At 43.0% G+C, this 15,543-nt stretch overlaps 1 protein-coding gene across 1 annotated transcript in view; it reads right to left on the minus strand.

The window, feature by feature from the left end:
• The window catches only part of LOC139450255 (neurobeachin-like), a 240,172-nt gene that overhangs the window by 148,870 nt on the left and 75,759 nt on the right, over positions 1 to 15,543 (minus strand). The window contains exons 12-24 of the mRNA XM_071231934.1: positions 14,949 to 15,011; positions 12,880 to 12,962; positions 12,026 to 12,134; positions 10,656 to 10,808; positions 9,526 to 9,694; positions 9,164 to 9,306; positions 8,104 to 8,201; positions 7,735 to 7,936; positions 6,572 to 6,653; positions 5,530 to 5,653; positions 4,537 to 4,729; positions 3,200 to 3,912; positions 1,199 to 1,352 (exon numbers count right to left, since the gene is read on the minus strand). Coding sequence (XP_071088035.1) covers positions 1,199 to 1,352; positions 3,200 to 3,912; positions 4,537 to 4,729; positions 5,530 to 5,653; positions 6,572 to 6,653; positions 7,735 to 7,936; positions 8,104 to 8,201; positions 9,164 to 9,306; positions 9,526 to 9,694; positions 10,656 to 10,808; positions 12,026 to 12,134; positions 12,880 to 12,962; positions 14,949 to 15,011 — 2,286 coding nt within the window. The remainder of the gene's footprint in view (positions 1 to 1,198; positions 1,353 to 3,199; positions 3,913 to 4,536; positions 4,730 to 5,529; positions 5,654 to 6,571; positions 6,654 to 7,734; positions 7,937 to 8,103; positions 8,202 to 9,163; positions 9,307 to 9,525; positions 9,695 to 10,655; positions 10,809 to 12,025; positions 12,135 to 12,879; positions 12,963 to 14,948; positions 15,012 to 15,543) is intronic.

Raw genomic sequence — 15,543 nt, forward strand, 5'->3', positions numbered from 1 at the left:
CATAGGAAGAAAGTTCAGACATTTATCACTAGGGTGAATAACAAGAGTATTGGTCATGTGCTGACAGACCAAGGAGGATAACTAGGGTGAATAAAAAGTGTATTGGTCATGTGTTGACATACCAAGGAGGATAACTAGGGTGAATTACAAGAGTATTGGTCATGTGTTGACATACCAAGGAGGATAACTGGGCTGAATAACAAGAGTATTGGTCATGTGTTGACAGACGTAGGAGGATAACAAGGGTGAATAACAAGAGTATTGGTCATGTGCTGACAGACCTAGGAGGATAACTAGGGTGGAACTGAAACCAACAGCGGATCCTGTCTAAGGGAAGCAACTCTTGACACATCTTCCCGAGGCAAAGGTGCTAACTGACAATAAAAGTCCACTTTCCACCCTTGCCAATCTAGGCTGGAATTTCTGGGCCCAACCGTTGCGCCACCAGTTGCTATTACGAATTATGTCCTATGAATGGCCCACCTATTGATCAATCAGATTTCACCTCTCATATCACTTGCATTTGCTTCAAATGAAATGGCATCGCCAGTGAAGACAATTTGATTAATAATCAAGATCTATATTGTAATAAAACGGGTCTTACTTCACAAAGTGCATCAAATCAGGTGAGCACCTTTATTAAAATCATGACAAGATTTGGAAATATCTGTTGACGTTAAATTGACGGTGCACATCCTTTGCAAATCCTGCAATCCACTGAAATCTGGACAGCAGTTTACAAACCTGATGTCAATTTTGATAAACGATTTTAATTGGACTATGCATAGACTCGATAAACCCGGGCCAAAATATAACTCCACAATTCCAGTCTCGTTCATCAAGGGGATGGAAACAGGACTTTTTAATCAGTTAACTCCCTTGCCTCAGGAAGACGATGTTTCAAGGTATCAGCAGATGTGACTGAGGTGCTTACGGACCACAGACCTTACACTCTCCAGGCAGACATTCTCTCACTAGACCACCAAAGCAACCTATGCTGGTCTCACGAAGGAACTAAATGGAACAGTGGTCAGGCATGCCGACTGATTGCTTGGCTGATTGCATGTCCTAGCTCCCTAACAGTGTGAGAGAGAATATCAGTCACAGGTCCAGACTTGATTATCTACAGGGTGCCATCAAATAACTGGAACACTTTACTGAGAGCAAATAAACAAATAACACCGACTGGGATGCTTACATTAGGTGATGTGGCTGCAGCCAGGAGAGGAAGGAGGCCGCCACAGGAGGTGATGAGGTTGTCGGCCAACTGGGAGATCATGTGGGTCACGTTCACGACATACACGTGGTTCTCACTTGCGTTCACAAAGTCTATCACATTCTTTGTACTGTGGCTGGAAATGAAAGTGTGGCGGTAAATTTCTGAGGGTATTTTAAAACAAATTATTATTCTATCTAAGTATGTGTCAAATATATTCACCAACAGAATTAAAGCAAATTAATCTAACCACAGTTTAGACAAAATAAAATCTTTGATCAAGACTGCCAAAGTCACATCAAAGAAAACATAAATCTGATAAAATAACACTTTGAGTGAGTTTATCTGATTAGCTACAAGTGGATCAGTAGTGATATTTTGTGATTTCAGTTCATTAACACAAAGTCAGCAGTTAAATAAAGATAAAGCAACAGTTCACAGCCATTTCATGACCAGACATGAGAACAGCATCACTTGTATTTGGAGGAACATCACCAATCTAGGGGGATTTGGGGGTATGCCACCACACGAAAATGTTCAAAACAAGGATTAAAATAAGTGCATTTTACATTATTCTGAGAGGATAAATCCCGGAATTCTGGTAATCCGAGGATAATTCTCATGTCTGCAGGACAGAATTACATAATGATTTGGTCCCAGGTCAAAGCCAGAACACTCCTGAAGTTGGATTTTCCACATGGTAGTCCATCAACTATCCATCTTTAGGATAGCTCAAAGTCACATAAAAGGACATATTACCCAATAAGCAATTATTTTCAGAAAATCTTAAACAGTCATAATTTTTACTTCATACTGATTGGCTAGTTCATGCCAAATGACCATTGTTTTCAAATAACTACATGTCCCAAATGACTAAAAATGATTTCACCTATTGTTCATGATGTCACAGAAGGCTTCATGTAACATTGTGCCAAACATTGATTGACAGAGCTGATGTCTCTGCTTGTGATTAGAAAAAAATAAATCTATAACGAAATCAGAAAAGACCCTCAAACCTCAGAGAAATAGATTATCTGCCATGGCTTGGGCCCAAACTAGTTCACTCAGAACAGATAATCCATTCCTCCTGCAAGGTCATAGCTTATTATCAGAGAATCGCACATCTTCCAGACTTCTTTTATATTTTTTTATTTCTTTTTTATCATTCTAGCAAAAAAACAACCTTGATGCATGACACATGTTGTATTGAACATGGTAGACAGTAAATACTATGATATATACTGAACTGCAAAAGAAACATCACCATGGATAGATATATGAGTAACCTTATTTGTCCAAACACTGTAAACATACTTTGAGACATATCAAAAAGATGAAAATTGGCAAAACTGATCATCAAGGTTGAAATTAAAGTGTCAAATGTTCTTTAAGTGAAACACAACACTAGTCTCTGAGAAAATGGCATCACAAGTCAGTATCCCGTGTGTCCGCCATGTGCAGTTATGACTGCTGTGCAACGTCGATACATGGAATGGATGAGGCGGTTGATGAAAGCCATAGGCACTTGAGCCCACACTCTGAGGAACGCCTTATTCAGCTTCAGTGAGTGAGTGAATGAGTTGGGTTTAATGCCCCTTTTAACAGTATTCCAGTTTTATCGCGGCGTGTCAGCTTAATGTGGGAGGAAAGCCCGAAGTGATGCAGGTCTAGGACGTTTACCACTTAGATGAAACCCACGAGCACGGGTATGGTGCTGACGAACCTAGAAACATAATTGGGGCGAACCGGGATTCGAACCCCCAATCATAGATTTCTGGTGTGCCCAAGGGACGCAACTCTGCACAGCGAATCGCGGCGCCTGAGACGACTGGGCCACCCGTGCCCCCTATTCAGCATGAAGGGTAGTTCTTATACATACTAAAAAATTATAACATCTTTACCAGTTCTTGCCACTTACTGCAAACTATTATTACATATTTTTCAATCTTAAATATATCCATCTAAATATTTATTAATGCTCACCTCTTCCAGACTTGGATGTCAGTCTCCACAGCAAACAACAAATCAGACAGGAGCTTCTGATGCAGATAGGACCAGCGGAACTCAGGGATCCTGAACGGAGGAGCTCGCGGACCGGGACTGAATATAGTCCGCCCCCCTCGCCGCTCCTCACCACCTCGGCTCGTAGTGGATGGAGTCCTGGTTACCTTGGCAGCTGGTGCTGCACCATCTTGGTTTGGTTTAACATCCTCACTTGTTTTATTGCTTTCCGCAGAAGCTGCTTCAGGAGTTGCCTCCCTTTGGACACCATTTGCAGTATTGTCAGTGTTTTCTTTTGATTCAACTCGAGTCACAACTTGGTCGATAACGTCATCGACAAAGTCAACAATCTCAGCAGGGTATTTCTTCTTCATTTCCTCAGTGATAGAATCAGGTCTCTGTTTTGGATCAGTATCTTTGGCTGGTTGAGCATCACCCCCTTTCTTGTCTTGTGCTTCGGATCCGTCTGCTCCTTCCCTCTTCTCCCCATTGGTCACAGCTTCCTGGTCGGTGACGTCAGTAATCTGGACGGTTGATTTGGGGATGGGTTTCTCCACCTGATTGTCGGATATCCCGGAGATGGTGCTGATTGGTCTGTTCATCCTCTCCTGTGGGTCGGTGATGTCGTCGGATCGCTGCTGCTCGTACTGCTGGTACATCTTGGTCATATGCTTCTTGAAGTCCTCATATGCCACCTGGAGCAGGCAAATAACAGAATAAACATTTCCATGTAACTATCAAGTGAGTGACTTTGGCTTAGCACCACTTTAAAAGAATTTCCGTTTCATCGTGGCATGTCAGCTTGATGTGAGAGTAAAAGCCTGATGCTAACCATTTGAAAACTATCTATAATAAAGTTTTATGGATGCTTAATTTGTGAATATTTTATGTCAGTTTCAATTACTTTTGCCATATTGGACACATTAACATCAAATTGAAAGGAAAAAGTAAACATATGTATTAGTCGCCCAGAGTGGGGAATAAGTAATTTTTACCCTCCTTTTGTGTATCGGCCAGTACACAGTGTTTTGACATAATCCAACATCTACATCTACATTAGCTGTAAGTGTTCTTCCTTGGTGTCTTATTGTTGTGCACTGGCCATGTACAGGATCCTTTTGTCAAAGGTCCTACACCTCAACCTAACCCAGCTATTGGTCAGTACAGTTGACCCATCAAAATTACTATCATCCTCAGCAACCATTGTGATAACCAGATACTCACCTAGGCAGGGAGTCAACAGTGATGGTGGATTAGATGGTACATCTACTAGTATTGGAACAAATACTGCCTGTACAAGAACAAATTAGAAGTGTTACCTTGGAGTGTAAGATTGCCAGGGTATCTATCCAGACTCTCCAGCCTCCGAACTCGTACTTGATGGCATGGTGGAGCAGCATCCTGAACAGTGACATCACCATCTCGGTGATGCGCTCCTCATCCTTGTTCTGGGGGTATATGTAGGCCATGGAGAAAAGCCAGTCTTGCCACACGGACATCTGCAGCACCGTCCTGGCAACACACAAACAACACCATTACTGCCACACCCACATCTGCAGCATCGTCCTGGTAACACACAAACAACACCATTACTGCCACACCCACATCTGCAGCATCGTCCTGGCAACACCCAAACAACACCATTACTGCCACACCCACATCTGCAGCACCGTCCTGGAAACACACAATTAACACCATTACTGCCACGCTCACATCTGCAGCAACGTCCTGGAAACACACAAACAACACCATTACTGCCACGCTCACATCTGCAGCACCGTCCTGGAAACACACAATTAACACCATTACTGCCACGCTCACATCTGCAGCACCGTCCTGGAAACACACAATTAACACCATTACTGCCACGCTCACATCTGCAGCACCATCCTGGCAAGAAACAAACAACACCATTACTGCCACTCTCACAGAATAGGTTTTCAGCAACCCATGGTTGTCCTGTGAGGCAACTATGCTTGTTGTAAGAGGTGACTAACGGGATCGGGTGGTCAGGCTCCCTGACTTGATTGATGCATGTCACCGTATCCCAATTGTGTGGATCGATGCTCATGATATCAATCATGGTTTGTCTGGTCCAGACTTGATTATTTGCAGACCGCCATCATATAGCTGGAATATTGCTGATTGAGGCGTAAAACAATAAACAAAAGACATTACCCTAACTGCCACCCCCACATCTGCAGCATCGTCCTGGCAAAATACAAACAATAGCAAAGGCTCAAGCCTACATCATTTATTCCCTGGAGACAGACAGCCTGTAACTGCTTGTAGTTTGCTGGGAAATGCCTCACCTCCTGTTGTCTCTGTTGTTATTGCACAGGATGGTGAGGTCAGACAGGAACATTCTCTTCACTTCCAGCACTTCCTTAGTAACTTTGGACTGACGGATCAAGGTTGCCACCACCTTCAGAACAGCTGCAACACAGAGTGAGTGAGTGAGTTGGGTTTAACACTTTTGAACAGTATATCAGTTATTTCATGGCGTGTCAGCTTGATGTGGGAGGAAAACCCGAAGTGATGAAGGTCTCAGATGTTTACCACTTTTGTGAAACCCACGAGCATGGGTATGGTGCTGACAAAACTAGAAATATCATCGGGGTGAACCGAGATTCGAAACCACAGGTCCAAGGGCCACAACTCTGCACAGCAAATTAAGGTGCCATAGACAACTGGGCCACCCGTACACAGTAAGTCAATGGACACTGTGATATCAGTACTCTAACATTACAATGATGGCTTCCAGTTACTGTATGCAACCCCTGTATACAACACCCAATTATCTATATTGGCCCTCAATGTCATCTATCAAATGACGTGTGGAGAAAAATTGAGTAACAGGCTGAAAATGCTACTTCATCACTATGGTATACACTTCAGTAAACAAATATATTTCTGTACTGCCAAAACTGTGGTATGAAAACACCAAACAAAGGTATCAGCACCATTTTGTATTCTAAGTAATGGTGCAAAGAAAGATTAATATACTATCAATGTGAAGCTTCAGTGAAATTTTGTTCTTGCTATGTTCTTCCAAGAGACTCTGCTAGCTCCAGACTGTCTATGTTAAACTATGGGAGTTACCATCATCTTAGCACGAGACCCTCTTAAGCCTATGTCAAACTAGGTGAGTTACTATCATTCTTAGGCTAGACTGTCTTAAGTCTATGTAAAACTGTTGGAGTTACTATCACCTTGGCACTAGATTGTCAAGTCTATGTTAAACCATGGGAGTTACTATCATATCAGTACTAGACAGTCATAAGTCTATAGCACTAAGATTGCAGGCTGGATTGGAGCCCAGATGTTTCAAGAGGTGAGGGTAGACAGACTTACCGGAGTTTTCGATACGGAAGTGGCATTCTGGCTCAATATGCTTGTTGCGAATGATGTCTATGCTCATCCGCTCTGTTAACAGCTGTGGAATAAATGATGCAGTCACTGTACTTTCATCTGTTAAATATTTATCCCTTGCATGTGTGAGGACAGATGAATGTCATTGTTATATCTAATGTCAAGCCAGAATTATGAAATAGCCAATAGGGGCATATGATGAGTTGAAATTCCTGGAGCTATTTCTTTTCTCTGTGAAGTAAATGATGTTTTATACAACATTCAAGCAATAGCATGGCAGTATGTTAATAATCAAGTCTGGGTCTTGCAATCTGTAGTCAATGATAAGTTATGTAACAGTGAGTAGTGTTTTGCGCTGCTTTTAGCAATATTTAAGCAATATCATGGCAGGGGACACCAGGCTTCACACATTGTACTAATGTGGGGAATGGGACCCTGGTCCGGGAACGCTTTAACCACTAGGCTATCCCACCACTTCCATGCCTTTTGGGTACAATGTCACAAGGGGTCAAAGTTAAACCACACAATCCTTGTCACTCTCACCATTCAGTGATATGATGGTAGACAGACAAACCATGACTGATATTGAGCAACAATCCATGCTAGCAGGGTACATTGACATGCTATCAACCAATTCACTGAGTCTGACACCCAATCCTCTAATGGCAAGCATAGGTTACTGGGGACCAATTCTAATCGCTAACCCATAACCCCCTGACAGAGCTCTAAAAAAAAAAAAAAAAAAAAAAGAAAAGAAAAAAACAACCCAAGGAACTGGGGACCTATCCTGTAACAGCTGTAAAACTAAATTGAAATTATTTCCCGCATGATGAACACACTGATCATGATCATGCTAAGTAGAAGAAAGGTAGAACTGACCCATGCTTGTCGTAAGAGGCATCTATGCTTGTCGTAAGAGGCGACTAACAGGATCGGTTGGTCAGGCTCCCTGACTTGCTTGATGCATGTCATTGTTTCCCAATTGCGTAACCAATGCTCATTATGTCAATCACTTGATTGTCCAGTCCAGACTTAATTATTTAATGGTGTTTACTGACATCAAATAGCTGGAATATTGCTGAGTGCAGCATTAAATTACAACAAAAACTAAACAACAAAACAAACAAACAATGTCAAAGTTGTACCTCAAAGAGCACATTGTAGGTAGCCACAGATATGTTGGTGACATTCAGCATGAGTCGATCTCCGATGAGGGAGAACAGGTTGTGAGGTGTCATGGCATCCTGTTTCCGCCGGTGGGTGCTCCGCATCAGGAAGTAGCCGAGCAACTTGAGGGTGTGGATGCGGATGTCCTCATTGGCTGAACCCAGCAACTTGAAGACACATCTACGAGACACAAAACATCGTGTATGCATTTGCAAAACTCTGAATGTATGTCAGCCTTGGATCCCATTAATCAAGGAATTGAGATTATTATCAAATCTGTAACTACAATATGTTGCTTTCTTGACACCTGTATGTCTCATGCAATGAAGTACGGCAATGCCCCCTACCTGACTCCCTGCTTCTTGTCGAAGCCGGGCACCATGGAGGACGGATGTTCTGCCATCAGCTGCACCATCAACTGCAGGACGTCCATCAGGTTGTCATCCTGCAACCACCAGACAACTTTACAGACATGCCACAAGATGGTCCAACTTTGGAGTCAATGACCAACATCATTGTGAAGAACTTTTTTACAATCTTCTGAATCGAGGAATTAGAGGACTTGAATCTGGCAATATCTGAGCTTCACATTCACTCACCACAATTCAATAGAAAATCTGGGATTCATATTGAGCTGGATTCAATGCCACATATCATGTGGTGCCATATTAGTTGCATTCGAAAAATCTGGACAGTGAAGATTACCGTATTCTAGTAATAAGGCCTACTCCAATAAGATCTGCTGACCAACTTTAGACCAATCATAAAGTAATCTTTATAAGCACCCCCTACTGTGAGTGAGTGATAGAGTGAGTGAGTGAGTGAGTGAGGTTTTATGCCGCTTTATGCAATCTTCCAGCAATATCATGGTAGGGGACACCAGAAATGGGCTTTACATATTGTACCCATGTCAGGAATCAAACCCGGGTCTTTGACGTGACGAGTGAACACTTTAACCACTAGGCTACCCGACTCCCCATCCCACCAAGACAAAAACTAGACATGGCAGTCAGTATTTTCTTGTAATATAACATTTATTCTACAGTGAATACAGTCACACTACAGTGAACATTGTTTTAGAAATATCATGGATTTTCCACTTCATGTAAGAAGAAAGCCCAAAGCGTGATACAGGTCACTGTTTCCCATCTTGGTGGAACCAACATATCATGCTTGCAAACCAAAGATAAAAACCAGGTCAAACCCAAGTGTCCTCAATAATCCAGTGTATTATATCTCCAGATATAATTCACTGGATAATTGAGGAGGGAATTTGGGTTTCAACCACACAAACAGCTGATCCTGGTATGACTAAGGGGGGTAATCTGCAACGTGAATTGTGACGCCTTTCGCCACAGGCAGCTGTCCCCTGGAGCCACAATGACCCGCTGTGGGCGTGGTTCTTACCTCGTGTAGGGTGGTGAGGTAGTTGAGGATGCTCTGCAGCTCATCCTCCAGGATCCCCTGCCCCTTCAGTATCAACTCCCGCACATACAGCAACATGAACGACCGCAGCTTCACGATCTCATCCTGGGTTGGCCGTTCTCCATCTACATCAGCAGACACTCACTCATCAGACAGTCGCATACCAAATAACATCTCATAGATTCTGATAAAACATCTTTCAAGGCAATTATTGTTTTAGTTCCAAACAAACATCCACATGTGGACTTATTTTTCTAATTTAAGCAGAAATAAAGCATTAATACTTGTGTATAATGAGCAGTGCTTGCGAGTCAAGACAACCGTTTATAGATGGCGAGTCTTACCCAGCCCCTTTGGTGTGATGCCACTCCTGTTTATGGGATTGATGACCCAGTAGTAGTATTTCAGAGTGTGCATCGTCTGTAACACCGCACTCACACGCCGGATGTTGTTGTAGATGTTGGCATCATTGATAAACTCTGTAGCCAGGTAACAGTAAAGCTTGGTCTGGACCTAGGAAAAGGCATCACTTGAAGTGAGTGAGTGAGTTAGGTTCAAGTGCACTTTGAACAGTATTTCAGTTATATCACAGCATATCACCTTGATGTTGGAGGAAAGCCCAAAGTGATGCAGGTCTTAGAAGTTTAGCACTTGGGTTAAACCCATGAGAATGGGTATGGTGACAACTTCGGTGAATGACAGGAGACCAAGACGATAATCAGGGAAAGTCAAGGAACAAAACCAGAAACAATAAGATCCTGGCCTGGCTAGGAGATACAACTCAAGGAGCTAAGGTGATTAATATTTTGCGAGGTGAATTATGGTATTTTGCAATGTTGGTGGTCAAAAAGAAAATGAAAAATAAATTCAAATATTGTCGAAATAAAAGGTTAACAAAAATCTTAATAAACTTTCGAAATTTCCTAAATTAACTGCCTAGATGAGGCACATGAATGTCAGCATTTCCTGCCTAAACTCCTGCACAACCTGATATGTCATATCCAAGGGCTGCAACTGTTATCGGCCTTCATCACTTCAAACTTTCAGGGAAACATTTCACTATTTTGTATTTTGCAATAGTCCTCTTTCCAACTCAAAACATTTTGAGTGATATTTCAAGTCAACTTATTTTTATTTATATTTTTCTATACCATTAGTCGGTGGTATTAAAAAATATCAAAAAAGTAATTTCATTCTATTTTCATTTTGCTATTTTTCATGTCGGCAGATTTGTAAACCAACACACACAAAATTAATCCCTAAAAGAGCATCAGTCCATCTGAGTCCCCAGCTTGAAATAGAGTCAACAGAAGCACATACAAAAAATTTCTAAGGAAGTAGACCTTTTCACATATCACAGAAAAATCACAAACTCACATTCGAGAATCGAAGCTTCATGAGCTTAAACTGATTTCCTGGGTCACTTACAACACTTGATAATAGTTTTCAAATCCTCTAGCTGACTACAGCTTACCTCCACGGATGAATGTACCCACAGAGCAGGGTTAAAGAGGATGTAGTCAAACAGGTGCTTGAGGAGGAGTCCCCCTGAAGGGAGCTCCACGAGGTACTTGGTCAGCTTCAGGAAAGCTTCCAACACTGCAGGGGTGATGTGATCCCGCGACGACTGAAACACACAAGGTCACTGTACAGCTTGTTCGTTTCTGCACATCACTGGGAAAGGTTAATGAAGCAAGACTTATCAGAGCAATAATGACAGATAAGAATGTTCTTGGTGGGATGAGTGAGTGAGTTGGGTTTAACAGCGCTTTGAACAGTACTTGTCATATCATGGTGTGTCAGCTTAATTTGGGAGGAAGCTTGAAATGATGCAGGTCTTGGACGTTTACCAAATTGGTGAAACGGGTTTGATGGTGACTCAGTAGAATGAGGATGCCAACCCCTCCTCACCTCCCCATATACCATCTAATCTTTCACTCTGAGTCTCACTTGCTCACCTCTGACTCCTGAATACTAGTAAAACAAATCTCAAAATTACATGTCTCTACAACGCCAAATAACATACAGAACAAATTCAAGGTCATAAAGGGTTGTGATTTGAAGATAAATTACAGAAAAAATAAATATACATACAAAAAGAAATTATATTCAATTTGCATCCCGGACACTAGAAGGGGGTTGTCAGCCTCTAGACTGCTGTGCACTGCACAGGTGACACTTGAGGCACAAAGACCATGACCTGCTGATGACCAGGAAATGCTACCTTGTGATAATATACCCAATCAGGCTTAATCAGGATATTGATACACCCAGGGAATGCAACTCTGCACAGTGGAAAGCAACACCAGGCCCAGGTGGGATGAGTGGTTGTAACTGGTTTTGCAAAACATCAGCATGACAGGTGGTGTTACATGTGTGGACTCTGTTACTTGCATGAATGTCAACATGAGAGCTTGGACACCAGTGTCACAGTCTGCAACCTTTGCCACTCGTCTAAAACCCATGCTTGTGAAATATCTGGTTGGTTGGCTGGTTTATTGTTTAACGCCGCACTAAGCAATATTCCAGCTATATGATGGCAGTCTGTAAATAATCAAGTCTGGACCAGACAATCAGGTGATTAATATCATGAGCATCGATCCACGCACTTGGGATCAATGACATGCATCAAACAAGTCAACGAGTCTGACCACCCGATCCTGTTAGTCACCTTTTACGACACCCAGAGTCACCTTTTACGGCAAGCATGGGTTACTGAACACCTAATCTACCCCGGATCTTCATGGGTCTGAAATATCTGGAAGACATGTACTTTGTCAGTCCCTCCACTTGACACCCCGAGACCCCTTGTGTCTCTATTACAGACTATTGTGGCTGTGTTACCTTCTCCAGCAGGTAGCTGATGACGAGGAAGCCTCTGTTCTGCATGAACTGTTGCTGGATGTTGAGGGAGCTCTCCAGGAGCTCACACAGCAGGCTCATCAGGGAGGCACTGGACAAACGTCACACATTAGAATTACACTTCACTATGGATGCCTCGTGATAAAATGTAGAAAATAAACTTTTGATACTTCAAAAATCTATGACCGACAAATGGAACTTTGTGCTTATTTTGACACAGATAACACTTGGGTAGATAATTAAGTTCATTTAATAACCTCACAGAAGTCGTAGCTTATCCTATTTCAGTAAGTGAGTGAGTGAGTGAGTGAGTGAGTTGGGTTCAACGCTGCTTTGAACAATGTTCCTGTTACATCACAGCATGTCAGCTTAATGTGGGAGGAAAGCCAGTTCCTAAAGACCAGTTTCTTGTCCTACACTGAAATTCATGTTGTTTAACGCCGCACTCAGCAAACATTCCAGCTATATGACGGCAAGCTGTAAATAATCGAGTCTGGACCAGACAATCTGGTGATTAACATCATGAGCATCGATCTACACAATTTGGGTAAAATGACATGCAACAACCAAGTCCATGAGCCAGACCACTTGATCCCGTTAGTCACCTCTTACAACAAGCACAGTCGTCTTTTACGACAAGCATGGGTTGCTGAAGACCTATTCTACCCCAGATCTTCATGGGTTTGTTCCAAATTGAGTGTGGTCCTGTAGTCCCTGATGTGTGATGCTATAGTATATGAATCTACAGACACCTTCAATCTCCAATTGTTAGGACTATGAGAAGGCCCGTTTTGCTTGCATGCTTAGATTCCTGACATTGTATCAGCTGGTCCTACCATGTTGTGTTGTCAACCACACTCTCCTCCTTGGGCCCTCGGTCCACGGGGGCGTCCAGCTGCCCGAACAGGGGGAACAGGATCTGGAACATACAGTCATGGAGGGTCAGCTTGTGTCTGCAGCAGGGAGGACCCACTTATATCGCGCCAAGCTTCTCTGGAAATACTTCTCTCAGTGACTGCATCACAAACTTTTTTTTCAGTTCAAAATTGAAACTAAAATTACAATGTTTGTAAACAGGATGATTTATAGATGTCAAGTTACATTTATAGCTATACTGAACATAATGCAGTGTGAGGGGTGATGGTGTGAGGGGTGATGGTGTGAGGGTTGATGGTGTAAAGGGGTCATGGGGCTGGATGAGGGTTTGAAAGAGCGACGATGGTGAACAATGGTGTGAAGGTGTGAATGTGTAAACAATGCTGTAAAGGTGTGAGTGTGTAAACAATGGTGTGAAGGTGTGTGGGTGAACAATGGTGTGAAGGTGTGAATGTGTAAACAATGCTGTAAAGGTGTGAGTGTGTAAACAATGGTGTGAAGGTGTGAGAATGAACAATGGTGTGAAGGTGTGTGGGTGAACAATGGTGTGAAGGTGTGAATGTGTAAACAATGGTGTACAGGTGTGAGTGTGTAAACAATGGTGTGAAGGTGTGTGGGTGAACAAAGGTGTGAAGGTGTGAGGCAGGACAATGGTGTGAAGGTGTGTGGGTGAACAATGGTGTGAAGGTGTAAGGGTGGACAATGGTGTGAAGGTGTGAGTGTATAAACAATGATGTGAAGGTGTGAGGGTGGACAATGGTGTGAAGGTGTGAGTGTATAAACAATGGTGTGGGGGTGTGAGGGTGGACAATGGTGTGAGGGTGTAAGGGTGGACAATGGTGTGAAGGTGTGAGTGTATAAACAATGGTGTGGGGGTGTGAGGGTGGACAATGGTGTGAGGATGTGAGTGTGTAAACAATGGTGTGAAGGTGTGAGTGTGTAACAATGGTGTGAAGGTGTGTGGGTGAACAATGGTGTGAAGGTGTGAGTGTCTAAATAATGGTGTGGGGGTGTGAGGGTGGACAATGGTGTGAGGGTGAACAATGGTGTGAAGGTGTGTGTGTGTTAACAATGGTGTGAAGGTGTGAGGCAGGACAATGGTCTGAAGGTGTGTGGGTGAACAATGGTGTGAAGGTGTAAGGGTGGACAATGGTGTGAAGGTGTGAGTGTATAAACAATGGTGTGGGGGTGTGAGGGTGGACAATGGTGTGAGGGTGAACAATGGTGTGAAGGTGTGAGTGTGTGGACAAAGGTGTGAAGGTGTGAGGATGGACAATGGTGGGAAGGTGTGAGTGTATAAACAATGGTGTGAGGGTGAACAATGGTGTGAAGGTGTGAGGGTGGATACTGGTGTGAAGGTGTAAGGGTGGACAATGGTGTGAAGGTGTGAGGGTGGACAATGGTGTGAAGGTGTAAGGGTGAACAATGGTGGGAAGGTGTGAGGGTGGACAATGGTGGGAAGGTGTGAGTGTATAAACAATGATGTGAAGGTGTGAGTGTGTAACAATGGTGTGAAGGGGAACAATGGTGTGAAGGTGTGAGGGTGGACAATGGTGTGAAGGTGTGAGTGTATAAACAATGGTGTGAAGGTGGGTGTAAACAATGGTGTGAAGGTGTGAGTGTATAAACAATGGTGTGAAGGTGGACAATGGTGTGAAGGTGTGAGGGTGAACAATGGTGTGAGTGTGTAAACAATGGTGTGAAGGTGTGAAGGTGTAAACAATGGTGTGAAGGTGTGAGTGTGTAACAATGGTGTGAAGGTGAGTGTAAACAATGGTGTGAAGGTGTGAGTGTGTAAACAATGGTGTGAAGGTGTGAGTGTGTGGACAATGGTGTGAAGGTGTGAGGGTGGACAATGGTGTGAAGGTGTGAGTGTGTAAACAATGGTGTGAAGGTGTGAGTGTGTAAACAATGGTGTGAAGGTGTGAGTGTGTAACAAGGGTTTGAAGGTGTGAGTGTGTAACAAGGGTTTGAAGGTGTGAGTGTGTAACACGGGTTTGAAGGTGTGGAGATAATGTGATGATCTCACCTGTATTCCTCCCAGGGAGTGGAGTGTGCTGTGTATGGAATGAGTGATCACAGCCTTGACATCCTGAAACACAAACAATACATACATGTGTCCTCAATCTCAATATTATACATCACAGACACACAGTGACTAGCACAGTCATCTACTGTCTTAACTCACAAACAACCATTTTAACAAAGGAGAGGAATTAATCCCCTGCAACCTGTACATACATTCTTTCCTGGCTACACTACTACATGAGCTGGGGCTTAAGCCTCTTTGACCAGTATTGCCTTTATATCACAGCTTCACCATTACAGATAATACATACACAAATACCACAATGTTTTCTGGCATCTACAGAGCCTCACCATGTCATGGGACTCAAACCTAGGTCTAAAGTGTCACAATACATAAACCACTGGGCCACCTCATATCACATGACATCCATCTATTACCACCGGAGCCTAGATCACAAGATGGTTGGTGAGGATAGAGAATACATAAACTGCTGGTCCATCTATTACCATCAGAGACTCACCTGTCTCATATGACCTTCTAGCAATCAAACCCAGACCTTGGTGTAACTAGAGAACACACTAACCTAACCACTGGG

Source organism: Haliotis cracherodii, unplaced genomic scaffold (assembly GCF_022045235.1).
Source record: "Haliotis cracherodii isolate W230 unplaced genomic scaffold, xgHalCrac1.p SCAF_8, whole genome shotgun sequence".
In the NCBI taxonomy this organism is placed as follows: Eukaryota; Metazoa; Mollusca; class Gastropoda; order Lepetellida; family Haliotidae; genus Haliotis; species Haliotis cracherodii.